General features: G+C 39.8%; 1 protein-coding gene across 1 annotated transcript in view; it reads left to right on the plus strand.

The window, feature by feature from the left end:
* LOC126199363 (zinc finger protein 665-like) overlaps positions 1-16,490 on the plus strand; it is a 151,463-nt gene that overhangs the window by 82,937 nt on the left and 52,036 nt on the right. Inside the window, exons 5-6 of the mRNA XM_049936247.1 lie at positions 3,558-3,869; positions 8,516-8,999. Coding sequence (XP_049792204.1) covers positions 3,558-3,869; positions 8,516-8,999 — 796 coding nt within the window. The remainder of the gene's footprint in view (positions 1-3,557; positions 3,870-8,515; positions 9,000-16,490) is intronic.

Here is a 16,490-nt window from a genome sequence, read left to right on the forward strand (position 1 = left end):
CAGCAAGGCCGTTTTGGTTAATGTCACAAGGCCAGATCAGTCAATCATCCAGACTGTTGGCCTTGCAACTACTGAAAAGGCTGCTGTCCCTCATCAGGAACCACACGTTTGTCTGGCCTCTCAACAGATACCCCTCCGTTGTGGTTGCACCTACGGTACGGCTATCTGTATCGTTGAGGCACGCAAGCCTCCCCACCAACGGCAAGGTCCATGGTTCATGGGGGGAGGATTGCTCACATACAAATTTGAATTTAAAACCACACGCAATTGCAGTCCAACATCAGCATTGTGGAACCAGGTGGGCTGACCTCCTCCTTCTACTTGTTCTTCTCGTCCTCTTTTTTTATTTATTTATTTAGTTTTTGTTACTAACTTATCATGTAAACTGTCAATTGTCATTTCTGACAACACATCTACTGCCTCTGCTGCTTATGCAGTTTTGTTTCCTGATCAAACAGAATCATAGTGTTTACTTTTTCAATGGTTTCTTTGGTAACCACAGCTGTGAGGCATTCTGAGCAGTCTTCATCAAAAGTGGATTTTTTGCTGCATTTAAATTTGTTAATTGGGTATTCAATTCATGTCATTAATTGTGAAGGGTCATCGTAAACTTTATCCAATTTTACATTTATCTTATCACACATCTTCCTGCATTAGCAACGACATCTGTCTTGAAACATGGGTAGTCACTGTACTGGCTTCATACACTGATTGTACAGATGGTAAGCTGTTGCATGTCTGGGTTAGAGTCCCAGTCTGGCATGTAATATTAGTCTGTCACAAAAGTTCTCAGTATTTAAAGCTCATTACATTTATCTCAACTTGTACACAATTTAAACTTTCAAATGTAGCATATCGTGAATTCCATTGTATACAGCTGAAAAACTGAAGGCAAGTAATGCATGTTGTTGGAGGAATGGCTCTATGTTACATAGCCTAAACTATTACAAAATGTTCTCACAAACAAACGGATCTCCTTTGTTGCAGAAGTTTGTGGTTTTGAGTATTTAGAAGATATTTACGTGCTCCTTGTACAAGCCAACTATGTGCACTAATGCTTGTGGCTTCTTAATAAGTGATAACATATTTTGTGAGAATGGGAGCATGTTGTCAAAGGTCTGCAGCACCAAATTGGACCACACAGTTGTTGCCAATCTATTTGATTTACCATCTAGATTGCAGCAAACACTTCAAAGATGGGCCACCTTAATCTGCCATTGAGTGAAAACTGGTCTTCAAAGGTCTAATTCTATTGTCTCATTTTTATTTTAATGCATCAGATTTTATTGTTACCATGTGTCTCGCCATTTTATTTCTTCATTATGTTCATCATTTCTCATTTTCTTCCCTCTCCTCTGTCACATGGCCATCTCCAGTCACCATTTTACACTGTGAATGCTTTCAAGTAAAGCAGCTGTTTATATCTTACTTGGAAAGAACTGGTAAGTTCAGTAATTAATAAAACTGTTTGCTTTATGTGGTGTATTCTGTCACTGTGTCCAGCTTCAGCATTTCTGTGAGCATTAGTGTGATAATGCCAAAATTTTAACACAGTGGTTGTTATTGTTGATGATGTGCTTGCAGGTATACATCTGAGTTGTTATTTCCATTTTATATAGAATATTTCAATGACTGATGCAGCCATCTTTTTCAGGTGCATCGAGTTTTGCTCTTATATTGTTTAATGTATTGAATTTTCGAATTACTTTGGGCTCTCAAAATGATTGAAATGAATCCTCACTATAGTGATATACACTGATGGAAAAAAATTGCAACATAAAGCAAAAGTTGGTAGGGATGTTTCTACATTTGAAAGATGATGTCTATTCAAATTCCATGCCAGTTGCATAAGAGTGCCACTAGTAGGGCAACTATGAGGATACACATCAGTTTTGCTTTAAAGACACGCTGTAGCATAATGGTCTTTAGCATTAGTTACCTTTGAGATTGGATGTGGTGAATTAATGTTAATCGAGAATGCCTTTAAGGCGACAAAGACACCATTATCAACATGTCACTGAATGTGGATGAGGTTGTGTAATAGGGACCCGAGAAGCTGGTTTTTCCTTCTGAGGTGTTGCAGAAAGACTTGTAGGAATTTAGCCACTGTACGTATTTGCTGGCAGCGGTGGCCACAAGAATATACAGTCACATGAACAACAGGCTCTGGAAAGCCATCTGGCACTACCAAGACTCAGCATATGGCTCTGGTACATTGTGCTGCATCTGCAGCAGCAATTTGAGGAGCAGTTGGCACCACAGTGACACAACAAACTGTTACAAACCAGTAACTTCAAGGACAGCTCTGAGTCAGATGTCTTGTTGTGCAGATTCCACTGACCCCAAACCACCGCCATTTGTGACATCACTGGTGTCAAGCAAGAGGGTAGGGTGGAGGTCTGTTGTGTTTTCTGATGGAAGCCGGTTCTACCTCGGTGCCAGTGATGGCTGTGTGTTGGTTAGGAGGAGGCCAGTTAAGGGCCAGCAACCAGCCTGTCTGCGTGCTAGACAAACCGGACATACACCTGGAATTATGGTCTGGTGTGTGATTTTGTATGACAACAGGATCACTCTTTTGGTTATACCATGCACCATGACTGAATTTGTACATCAGTCTGGTGATTCGATCTGTTGTGCTGCCAGTCATGAACAGCATTCAAGGGGGTCTTTTCCAAAAGACCAATGCTTGCCCACATATCACTGTTGTAAGCCATCATGCTCTACAGAGTGTAGGCATGCTGCTTTGGCCTGCTTGATCACCAGATCTGTCTCCAATTTAGCCCATGTGGGGGCATCACTGGACCACATACTGGATGACAACTCCAGCAGTCATTCACAAACCACATTAACCATCTCTTTATTGACCAACCAAGTGCAACAGGCATGGAACAACATCTCACGAACTAACATCTGGCACCTCTACAATACAATACATACATGTTTGCTTGCTTACATTCAACATTCTGGCAGTTACACCAGTAGTTATTAATGTACCAACACTTCACATTTGCAATGGCTTATCTCACACTTACATTAACCTGTGATCTTGCAGTGGTAATCACTTAAATATGTTACCTAGGCAAATTTATTCCTTAAATTGCATTACTCTACATTAATTATTTTTTGTTGTTTTTGTGTCAGTGTGTATTTGAAAATCCATTAAATATTTCCATGCAAATTATTTCATAAAGTGGCATAGTTTTTCCACTTGATGATGATAGCAGTCTTGATAATGGAAAAGAAATCCAATTTTTATGCACGCACACATGTACGCATGTGAAGGAAGCTTGAGTAGACATGATATTTCATTATACCTGTCACTCCTCTCAATCAAAACTTCGTCATTGCTTGTGTCTGTATTTCAGTAATACATTCAGTTGTGTCTAAATCAAATATTTAATACAACAAGAATTTAACAAATTTATATGCAATATGATTATTGTATCGATCTTTGTTTAAAGAGAAAGGAGGAGGTTAAATTATATGTTAGTTCATCTTGTAGCTGTCTTAAAGAATCATATTTTACATGGCAAATCAAATAACTAAATTTTCCACAGACCACAAGAACAGGATGAGTCGCAAGTAAAACTTGAACCACTTCGTCCTGTCGCACCTAACAGTTCCTCAACAGCTGTACCTGTGTCATTGCCTCAGTCTCCTCCAACACCAGTGTACAGTTGTCCACACTGTGGGAAGACATTTCGGCGCCAGAAGGTTCTTGAAACACACATCAGTCAGACCCATCCGAAACAAGAAGAGATTGAATTCAGTGATCCAGAAGATCTTATGGAAGGCATTCGTGATGTGGTGAATGTGACAGCAGCTGCAGATGACGCAGATCCATCCAATGTTGTGAAAGGTGGCCCAAGGTAAATAAACTTATATATTTATTTTCTCTAGGTGATATTAAACTTTCAGTTACAATTAAAATTAAATTTATTGATCAATGTTTTTGCATTACTGAATTGATTCACTATTTGATAAAGATAGACATTGGTTTTTGAGTTCCTTGAACAATGCTCCTTGCGTAAGAAAGTAGGAGAATGGATAATATCATTAATAATGAAATGGAAATTGACAAGTTGCTGAAAGGCTACATGGAGATAGCAAGTAAAATGCAAACCATTACAGGAGAATAGTTGTGGATTATCCAGGACTGTCAGTGAGTGAGTGTTTTCCATAAATGTATAAAGGAGATTCATTTTGTTTGATGCTATGTACACATTGTTTCCATTGTGTGTGGTTTTCAGATTAATAATCCAGTCTCTTAGTTTCCTAAACTGCTTTAATGAGAGGTCATTGTTTTAAGAAACTTTTCTTGGGCTTCCAGCCTCGTCAGGTGGTTAAAAAGCCACGCGGCCATGGCGACACAGCAGTCAGTCTTACCACTTGACAATGACTGAGGAGAGCTCAGCCAAAAGCTCGTGGGATTGTAACCACCTGACGTGGCTGGAAGCCCGAGAAAATTTTATTAATTCATATCGCCGCGAAACCATGCATTCATACAGGGGTCATTGCTTTCCAATGATTATCTAGTTGTGCTTATTCTCTGTAGTGTTTTATTTCTTGTTTTATAGTTATGTTTACTGAAGAAGAATTGCTACATAGAAATTTCTGAAATATTTTAAGGTCGTAAATTGGTTTCCTCAGATGTTGGTTACATAGTCGGGCATGAAGCTATAACATGATTCATGTAACATTCACATGCAAAATGTTGTCTCATAGTATGTGTTTCAGTTTCATATTACCCATGTAAACAAATTATGAAACACTTACATTATGCTTGGGCAGACAGGTGCTCTGTGTTGTAGGTTAGTAGTTTTTGCTAAAATTCCTACCTAATTTCAATTTGGAAATCATTTTATAACATGTATTATGCAGACCTTTCTACTTTGAGTACAAAAAATCTAAAATCATTATTTTGCATAGTATTGCCAATTTGCAGGCGAAGTAAATGCACACGCTGTTGTTGTGAGATAATGGTTTAGTTCCAATCATCATCACTGCCTTTGGATCCTTGTTAGAGGGCAACATGTAACTACATTACTTCAGTTATTAAGGCTGGCGTGGTGACCCAACTTACAAGTCATGCATTAGTTTTGGCTCATTGGAGTTTGCTATAGCAACATAATTATAAATCAAGTATGGTGAAATTGTCATTATTTTGGGAAAAAGGGGAAAGGAGCTTGTGCTTGGAGCTACAAGAGATGGGAATATGGAAAAGTTACTAGAAGAAAATGTAGTAGGAAGAACTGAAAGTATATGTGCCCTACTAATTTCTCCTCTCTCAATCAAAGGTTTACCTATGTATCCCATAGTAGTGAACTATTGAGACAAATGCAAAGAAGTTATATTTGCAACTTGTATAGAACACAGATAACAGTACTGCCCAGACGGCAAGCACATTAGAAGAGCAGCTACCCTACTCAAAGTTAACAACTCTCTTCTCAAGAGAGAAAACTGAGGAGAGAGAGGCATCACAGAAATGCATTATAGGAGTGTGTGACCTAAAGACTGATAATTTCTGAACGCTTTGATTAGATTCCAAAAATAGTAGCTTTGCAGCAGTAGGTACCTGGAAAAGGAGAGGGTAAAGCTTCCAAATTGTGCTAAAGAAATAAAAAAAATTCAAAACTTTAATTTCTAGGTGTAACAAAGGGATATCAACAATGTAGGAAAAGATAGGTTGCTACTTACTGTAAAGATGACACGTTAAGTTGCAGACATGCACAATTGAAATATACTTACACAAAGCATACATAACTGCCAACTCCAGCAGTTCGGACCAGAATGTCAATAAAGGGAGGAAATAAAGGGAGGGGGAAATGGTAACAGTGATTACCAGGTAGGATAAGGTATTGCAGTTACCGACACATGTTTAAAGCTGAAGTGTCTATTTCTACTGCTTATATTGTCATAGGAGCTTCAGCAATAGTGCTCCAAATTTTACATGTGGACCAGGAAAGTGGGGATTGTGTCTATAAAAATATTTGACCTGGTTTGCAAAGGATGTCATAGGACACAGCAAGTGTGGCCACTTAAATGCATAACTTCTGACAGCTTTCATGGTTGTATCTGCTGTGATCCCGTATCAGTAGGAATGACTTCTTTATTTATGTCACTGAGTCATATGGGGAGAAGGGCAATGCATTAAAGACCGACTTAACCAGTAAAATAATTTTCAGACAATCATCAATGTTTTCTCAAACCTTCTGTTCCCACATCACTTGTGCAGAACCAGTGGAGATACAAAAGTACAGTAAGTTCATCAGATTCATTACTCCCTCTCTTTCTCCTACATCATCATCAATTCCTTAATATTGTTCCTACCAGATCTTGTGCTGCATGCTTGCTGCCCCCCCTCCCCCAAACCAAAATCCATGTTATTAGTAATCATACAGGTAAGTGAGTAATTACAGTGATGCTGGAACAAAAGATCTACGACAGACAGAACTACGCTAGTTCTTGGGCTGCTGAACTTATGAGAGTTCTTTTTAGTTCCCTTTCTATCCACCACGTAAGATGTTAAGCAGGTAGAAAATTGATGACACTTTTTTTTCTGCATTTGTGGATGTAACAACTCACATTGTTTTGTGACCCATATCCTCCTATCTGCTACCATAACTGCAGATCTTAATCATATTGAATCCTACTTATGAAACCATAATTACACTTGCTTTAGCTTTTATAAGGACGTGATTTTATTAGATTTGCACTACAGTCTTGTTCTTTTTTTGAGCTGGTTTCTTGTAGGGCTATGTACATGGGGTGAATAGACTGCCTTATGCCAAACACTGCATTATGCAAGAATGAAAAACTTCATTCTTCATTACACTAAGCGGATCCATAGTAATTATACCCACCAATATTTTAAACAACTTCAGTAAAAGCGAAAAATAACTGAGTGTACTAAGGTCACTGGATGTGCAGGGAATGTCAGGATGTAGGAAAAATACGTCAGGACAAGGAAAAGTATAGCTACTAATTCCTCAGAAAACAACTGTTGACATGTTGATGGAAGATCCAGGATGAAATGTAAATAAGTGTAGGAGGCTGGAGCACTACTCAAATATCTCGTCATCAACACTCTTCTCTTCATTGAGTCCTCATATACAGAGTGTAAACGATAATAGTTTACAATGTACCACATTGGCGTAGAAGAAGGCGAAACAAACAGTTTGATATAAGACACTAGTAGTCCATTAAGGTGAGAAACAATCTGTAATTGGCCTACAGGAGCCACCAAGATACAGTGCCTGCATGCTGCATAAAATTTTTATTATCCTCTCTCCTCTTATGCCAATGGCTTAGTCGTACTCTTACCAGTTGTAAAATAGTCATTTGTATAAATTTTATGTCACCATTTTGTGAATTTTAACATTGAAGTTCGCCCCGATAGCTGAGTAGTCAGCGCGACGGAATGCCATGCAAAGGGGCCCGGGTTCGATTCCTGGCTGGGTCGGAGATTTTCTCTGCACGGGGACTGGGTGTTGTGTCATCATCATCTCATCCCCAGCGACGCGCTAGTCGCCAAAGTGGCGTCAACTCAAAAGAGTTACACCAGGTGACCTGCCTACCTGACGGGAGGCCCTTGCCACACGACATTTCATTTCAGCAGTGTAAAATTAACAAATGGTTTTGTTTCTCTGACCTTACTACGAGACAGCTCGAATTAGAAAGATGATTAGTTTTTGCATAACTTGTTGAAAATCATTTTTCTTTCACTGCCCTCACACTAAAGGTTAACTTCCTAATGTTAAGGAAAGCCAGTGGCATAAGAGGCTGAGAGGATATTAAAAATCTCATGGTATGTACATGCACCACATGTTAAGTGGCTTTTGTAGGCCAATTTGAGGTAGTTTTCGGGATTGATAGACCACAAATGACCTTTATCAGATTTTTCAGTTTATCATTTATACCCTTTAGATGTTTAGCTATTAATAGTTAAGAAAATGCTGGCAAATTATCAGTTGCAATTTGCAGGTACTTTATTGTACAAAATGTAATTAAGATGCCAAAGTATATCTTTGTGTCATGGCTCAATATAAAATGTCATTAAGCTGATTTTCTGGTGGAATTAAGTTATGTAAGATCCCAAGATAAAATATCTTTTATAGTAAAGAGTTTGATATTTTGTTATCAATCTTGGGAATTTATTTACACTGATTCTAATGTCTTAATGTTACTCCAAGAGTCCTATTTCATGTGACATGACATTTAATGCAAATCTGAAAGTGAAAAAGCTGCATGAAAAAAGTACCAATTTTTCACCTTTATTGATGCACATGCACTCTTTTTTTACTTTTATTTTTATTACTGAAGAAAAATTTATATTTGTTAGTTACTAATTATTTTGTAAAGTACCGTAGCATGCAAGAAACACTACTAGAGGTTTTGAATTATTTTATCAGTAGCAGGAGTTTTTATGCTTCGCCTGGACCACTCTTGCATGCTTGCACTACCTTAACCTGTACCCTGCCATCACATGACATTTTTCCCATGTTGCCTCTCACAGCTGGTACCACCATGTTGGCAGTGGTGATTGGTACCGTGAAGATGAACTGACAGCAGCTGAGGCAGATCTTCATGAAATTGAAGACTCTTTGGCGTGTGAATTGTGCGGTGATGTTTTCACGAGCAAAGAATTGGTGGCAGAACATGTACGCCGTGATCATCTCGACATGCCTCCACCACCCCCACCAGATGCTCACAGTGATCCAGATGGTGAAGCTGAAGCAGATGGAGAGGATCCAGACAATCCCCCAGCACCGGATCCTGGTCCTGCCAATGAGACCTCTGCCCCCGCATCAAACAGCACGACAGGTGGAAAGCGAAGACCCAAGAGATCACGAAGAGAACTTCAGTTAACGTGCCCTGAATGCTTTAGGAGATTTAATCACCGAAACTCTTTGGTATATCACCTTCGATCACATTCTGGTGAAAGGCCGCACCAATGTGAAGTCTGTGGAAAGAGTTTCTTTGCTGCAAGTGCACTAAAGGTAAGTGTCTTAAAATCATGTAAATATGCTTTTAATGGGGATTTTGAAAGAGGCAAACAATTGTGTTTACAATGTAGAACTTCTACAAATCTTGTTGTTTACTTTGTGCATTATTCTTTATTAAGCAAACCAGTTGTGCATTCATTTCTGTTGAGCTTCTATTAGGAAAAAGTCAGTGACATGTATGATAGCAATCATCTCTTCATTTATAGTACACAATATTTCAGTCATTTGAATGGAAGTGTACAAATGAGCAGCAAACTTTATCTTTATATTGGGGTTTGATTTTAATTCCTAAAATTAAAGCATCTATTTTATTTTTGAAAATGTAATATAATTGGAGAGATAAAAATATCTACTTACCAAGTGGCGGCATGAGAAAAACGCATATAAAGGTTAAAGAAATGTGCAAATTTTTGGAGGCAGTAGCTTTTTCTTCTGGCAAATGGCTTGAAGGGGATGGAAGAGGCATGAATGAAAAGAAGTGGTGAGATTTAGGGAATGGGGAGAGGTTCAAAAAAGTCACCTAGAACCCAGGGTCAGGGGAAAGATGGGATGAGAAGGAAAGACAGATTGTTGGGGACTGCACTGAACAAGATTTGAAAACCTGAGAGCTTAAAGGTGGAAGATAGGGTAATAAGCAAGGCAGAGATTACTGACAAAACATTGTGCAAGAGTTAATAAGAGCAGAAAGCTAAATGCATTACATGTGGTAGATGTAGTAGTGGAGAAAATTAGTCTGGTCAGAAAATAAAAGATATAAAAAACTAAAAGGGAATGAAAAAATAAATGGTTACTGAGAAGAAATTCTGGGACCAAGTAAATTAGAGAAAATAATTCACTTAAATTAATCCCACATAGGTGGTGAGAACCAAGGATGTGTAACATCAGTTCCCACTTGTGGAGTTACGAGAAAGTTGCCATTTCTTTGGGCAGAGAATCCGGATGATGTGTTTTCCGTGATGTTGACTTCATCCACACCAAGGGTTAGTTATACACTTCTGTTTGCAATAATACTATAAACAAACAACAGTACATACATTTTGACAGTTGCCATTTCTTCCCTGTCAAACAACATTTCCTCTCCCCATACAGCCTTGGCATTCGAGTCAAACATGTTTGTCCATATGCAGACTCTTAACAACAATACACCACTATTCTCATTTCAGCCTTCACCGGACGTAATTACCTCACCAGCCTAGTTCAAAAGCAGATTTCCTGGGGCATTGCATCCAATCCTGGCACCACTAATGCCTCCAAAAACAACTATTAAATACACCTCTTGTCACCCAGTATTATCCTGGTCTTGAATGTATTAACTAGTTACTTCTGCAATGTTATGTGGAATGAGGTCCATTCTGTCCAACATTCTGCACCTATTTCCCTATCCTGTGTCTCCTACCTTTGTGGCCATCCCCACTGTAAGACTATATACCACGCCAGCACCACCTTTACTGGTCTTGTAACTGGCAAAACATGTTATCAAACAGAGAGCCAACTTCGAAATGACGCATATCATGTATCCTGTGTTACATAAACACCGTTCAGCCTTCTGCATTGGTCTGATTACCACCAGGCTATCATGTAGGATGAGTGGGCATAGACAAAGGTTGTTTGCTGGAAACACACAGTATCCTGTTGCAGAGCATGCTCTGCAATGTGACAGTTGTGACCTTGGTGCATGTTTCACCATTTGTGCCATCTGGATTCTTTCCCCAGAGACCAGTTTCTCAGAATTCCACTGGTGGGGACTGGTTATGACATATCCTGGATTCTCACCACCCACTTGTCGTTAATTTGTGTTGATCATTTCCTCCCATTTCCTTGGTCGGAGCATTTCTTCTCAGTAGCTGTTCAGTTCTTCCCCCCCCCCCCCTCCCCCCTCTGCCCCTACCCCTCCCTCACCTCTACTGCATGTAATGCAATTTGCTTTCAGCTCTTACTAACTCTTGCATGTTTTGTCAATAACCTCTGTCTTGCTTGTTAGCCTATTTTGTAACTTGAAGCTCTCAGTTTTTCAAATCTTGTCTGGTGAAGTCCCCAACAGTCAGTCTTTCCTTTATCCTGTCCAGTAAGCCCGCCTAGAAGTTTATGAACTCTCCCCTTTTCCTAAACGACACCAGTCCTTTTCCTTCATCCCTCTTCCTTTCACTTCAACTGCTCTGTCAGGAGGAGGAGTCACTGGCTGCGAAAGCATGTACATTTCTTTACATCTACATACACTCGTGCTCATAAATTAAGGCTAATTGCAGAATGTGGTGCCACACAACGTGGCACAAACACAAAACTGGCGCTAATAGCATAGGCACATAGGGAACACAAACGTCACAGATCTGTAAGTCCACGGTATTGGTATTAAGTTGAGAAAACCGTCCCGAAACACATGTGCTACAAAACGCCACTGTTTCCTGTGCATGTACGCTAACATCAGTATGGGATATTATCACCATGCACACGTACACAGGCCGCACAATGGGTTGGCATACTCTGGATCAGGTGGTTGAGTAGCTGCTGGGGTATAGCCTCCCATTCTTGCACCATTGCCTGTCAGAGCTCCTGAAGTGTCGTAGGCGTTGGAAGACGTGCAGCGATACATTGACCAAGAGCATCCCAGACGTGCTCGACGGGGTTTAGGTCTGGAGAACAGGAAGGCCACTCCATTCGCCTGATATCTTCTGTTTCAAAGTACTCCTCCACAATGGCAGCTCGGTGGGGCCTGCGTTATCATCCATCAGGAGGAAGGTGGGACCCACTGCACCCCTGAAAAGGCAGATATACTGGTGCAAAATGAGATCCCGATACACCTGACCTGCTACAGTTCCTCTGTCAAAGACATGCAGGGGTGTACACGCACCAATCATAATCCCACCCCACAACATCAAACCACGATCTCCATACAGGTCCCTTTCAAGACATTAAGGGGTTGGTATTTGGTTCCTGGTTCATGCCAGATGAAAACCCAGCGAGAATCACTGTTCAGACTATATCTGTACTCATCCGTGAACATAACCTGGGACCACTGTTCCAATGACCATGTACTGTGTTCTTGATACTAGGCTTTATGGGCTCTCCTGTGACCAGGGGTCAGTGGAATGCACGTTGCAAGTCTCCAGGCGAATAAACCATGTCTGTTCAGTCGTCTGTAGACTGTGTGCCTGGAGACAACTGTTCCAGTGGCTGCGGTAAGGTTTCGAGCAAGGCTACCTGCAGTACCACATGGCTGACTGTGGGCACTGATGGGGAGATATCGGTCTTCTTGTGGTGTTGTACACTGTGGACATCCCATACTGTAGTGCCAGGACAAGTTTCCTGTCTGCTGGAATTGTTGCCATAATCTTGAGATCACCTTTTGTGGCACACAGAGGACCCGTGCTTCGACCTGCTGTGTTTGACCAGCCTCCAGTTGCCCTAGTATTCTGCCCCTTATAACGTCATCAATATGTTTTCTTTGAGCCATTTTCGACACACAGTCACCATTAGTACATCAGGAAACATCTGCACACTTACTTGCTGCACCATACTCTGACATGCACCAAACACTTCAGCGTATGTGGACTGCTGCCAGCGCCACTGTGCGACGACCGCAGATCAAATGCACCGCATGGTCATACCCCGAGGTGATTTAAACCCGCAAACCGCCCACCAGAGTGTTGTTTCACCATGTATCAGCATTATCCGTAATTTATGAGCATGGGTGTAGATACTCTGCAAGCCACTGTATGGTGTGTAGAAGAGGGTGGCTTTAACTTTTATGTATGTTATCTCCTGCTGCCATTTGGTTAGTAGATTTTTTTATATATCCAATTATATTAATATATAATAGAGGGAAACATTCCACGTGGGAAAAATATATCTAAAAACAAAGATGATGTGACTTACCAAACGAAAGCGCTCACAGGTCGATAGACACACAAACAAACACAAACATACACACAAAATTCAAGCTTTCGCAACCAACAGTTGCTTCATCAGGAAAGAGGGAAGGAGAGGGAAAGACGAAAGTCTTGTGTCTGTGTATGTGGGGATGGATATGGGTGTGTGTGCGAGTGTATACCTGTCCTTTTTTCCCCCTAAGGTAAGTCTTTCCGCTTCCGGGATTGGAATGACTCCTTACCCTCTCCCTTAAAACCCACATCCTTTCGTCTTTCCCTCTCCTTCCCTCTTTCCTGATGAAGCAACCGTTGGTTGCGAAAGCTTGAATTTTGTGTGTATGTTTGTGTTTGTTTGTGTGTGTATCGACCTGCCAGTGCTTTCGTTTGGGAAGTCACATCATCTTGGTTTTTAGATCAATTATATTAATACCTATTTTATTGTGTCACATCCAGTCTTTATCCTTACATAAAGTGAACACACACACACACACACACACACACACACACACACACACAGAGCTTTCTCAACTTTAAGGTTGGTTTGAACAGTGACATTGCTTTGCCTTCATCAGAATTTTGAACTGACTTATCCAGAGTCAGGTAACAGTTACATGAGAATTTCAATTTTAATCTGGACACTGAACCATGGTGCAGTGTGGTTTTTTCACATTTGCAAATCATTGTCAAGGGGTGAAGGATATAGTAAGTGACTTTTGGTGTGTTGTGTGGCTCTCAGCCAACAGGTTATAAACACATTCACTGGATGTAACAAAATGATGCTGTCAATCTTCTAAGAGTTCTAGAGGATTTCTTATCCATACCCAGAAACTTCATCCAGCGTTTGCATTATACGGTTCAACACCTACCACAATGCCACTTCTTCAGCAGCAGATGAACTGTACGTTGATGGACTGCAGCAGAATATCTCACAATGGGCCTGTTATGAGTCACAATGTCATGTGGTATCAAATGTGCCTCTGGTTGTCGCAGCAACATTGTAGAGGCTGCTAAGTGCAGCGGCAGAATAGACATCTATATACAAACTAAGATTTGCTGTCTAAGAAATGGATGACGTTTCCAGACATATCTTCTTTGTCTGAATTTGTTTTTCAGCACATCGTCTACAGCCATTTGAAATTTGTCAGTGTTAGTCTGTTACATCCTATGTACACTGCCATTTACATTTAGGATAAATGAAGTTTACCCATAGGATAGGGCCAGAATTGGCTTTATAGTGGCCATTTTGAATTAATGGACCTAGATAACATTAGTCTGTTACATCCTATGTACACTGCCATTTACATTTAGGATAAATGAAGTTTACCCATAGGATAGGGCCAGAATTGGCTTTATAGTGGCCATTTTGAATTAATGGACCTAGATAACATTTACAACAATGTCATAACCCATCATAATAACTAATATTATACCAGACGACTCTCCTAAGAGTCATCAGGCACGTAGTCTCTGGTGTTTTGGCAGATACTTGCAATTTCAATTTTGCATTGCTTAGCTTGAATCAGCCCCAACAATTACTGCCCATCACATCTTTCATGCGATGCCCAGTGTCAACAGAAAGCATTAATTTGTTTCTCATTACAAAAAAAAAGTATTTGTAAATTGGAATTTTACAGGCCCATTTGATATATCAGTCACAAATTAGTCTAGTCCGATACTCTTTTTGTTGGCTTGTTTTAACAGGGACTGCAAAACATGAAGACTAAACAGCCATCCAGCAGCAACTTAGTAGTGCTGCACACCTGCCAGTAGCATCAGTGTGGACTAGGGCAGTGCTGTCACTGTTGGAGTGATGGTTATTCTTAGAGTTTTCTTGTCCCTGTTAATAGAAATCGATAAAACAAATATCCAGGGTGCATACGCCCCGGGACAACTGGGAAATCGGGGAAAAACCCAGGAATTTTTCAGAATTGTGGAAAGTTTTCATTGTTTTCACTTTCAGTTAATTTTTGTTATTTTAACTGGTAAGAACTGATAATCTAACAAAGAATATTACATTATTCTGCTGTTGCAGAATAATACTGCAGCAATAAAACATAAACAAGAGGAAAAAAACCAAAATAAAACTTTAGTTGCAAAGGAAATGCGCCATTTACAACAATAAAACACTGTGCACACACAAGCTTCTGCCAACAGCAAAATGTGTCAAAAGCCTTTGTACGAAGACTATGCAATACTTCGTAATAACAAACTGCTTTAGATGAGCATGACAACTGTTTACATTAGGTTCATTTGATCAGTTGCCAGTGGGCTCATGCACATGTGCAGTTGAATCCCATAGGAACAATAGCTTCTCCTGCTTCTGGCTACTTGAAGTGTGGCTGTTAGCTTTATCGGCAGTAGCACCAAGCAGCGAGATGCTAACCATAAAAATTTATCTGGTCCACCCAAGCTGCCAGATTTGCGCATGCGCTAAGCAGTTCTGAGTTATAGTGGTGAAGGGGGGGGGTGGTTAGTCTCCATGGTACCCTTGTTTACTTTCAGCGATTTTGCTGTTTCCTCTTCGTTTACAGTTCCCACGTCAAATGTAGACAAAATGGATTTCTATGGCCGGGAGCTATCAAGTGAATTAAAATACATTCACATAATTACGGAAGGCAAAAATACATAATTAGTCTCAGAGTACTGATTTTATTTTGTTTCCACATATTTGGCAGTCATGCATTAATCTCCTTGCCAAACAATGACCTTTTTTTGTCATTTTACTTAAGAAATTTGGCTTGTATTACTATTTTCCTCTGAGGCAGTCAATTTATTTGAAACAAAATGTTTCATTCTACAGTATTGGCTAGTTCAAATTGTTCACCGAATTTTGAGTGCATGTTTTCATCTTCTGGCATGTATGGCATTATGCCATAATAAAGAACCAAACATGAGGTAGTAAAGTACTGGTACTCCAAGACAATTTACATCCCAAAAACCACACTGAAAAGCTTAATATCAGGTTGTGGCCTACTTCATTGTGGCTCTGGACATATGAATGTTCACTTCAAGCCGAATTATGCATTTTAGTATGGTTTACGAAATTCTGATGCTCTTGGAGTATCCTTTAACGTCCTGTTTCTTTTATGACTTAATGTAAGGTCTCTTAATGCTCTATACATACGAACATAGGGGCTTCGTATGTCATTGTAGCTGTGCACATGCAGTATCACGTGTTTTCTGGCACTCTCTGGCAACTTCTGAAATGAACTTATTGCTAACAGGTCTCGGGACAATATTGTGGATGTTGGTTTGAAAAGTGTTACTTTCAAAGTATATTTCCTTTCACGTAAGATGGATTATGTTACATGTGAGAATGTCTGATGAATTTTTTAAATTACAGAGCGTTTGACTCTCCTTTAAAGCTTAACACTTTGTGGACCACCCATTTAGAAGAATTTCAAACACAGAAGACAAGACATTTATGTCATTATTTTAAATTTTATTGGCATATTTGTGTGACATATCTTAAAGTGTAACACACACAAAAAGACCATTATTACAAGTGAAAACATAGCGTCTCTTGTAGCTTATTAATCTTTGAGACCAATATTGAAGTGAGCTTAGCTCTTCTTATAAATATACTACGTATGTTAATGTAAACCATTAACTTTTCCTC

Source organism: Schistocerca nitens, chromosome 8, assembly GCF_023898315.1.
Source record: "Schistocerca nitens isolate TAMUIC-IGC-003100 chromosome 8, iqSchNite1.1, whole genome shotgun sequence".
NCBI lineage: Eukaryota > Metazoa > Arthropoda > Insecta > Orthoptera > Acrididae > Schistocerca > Schistocerca nitens.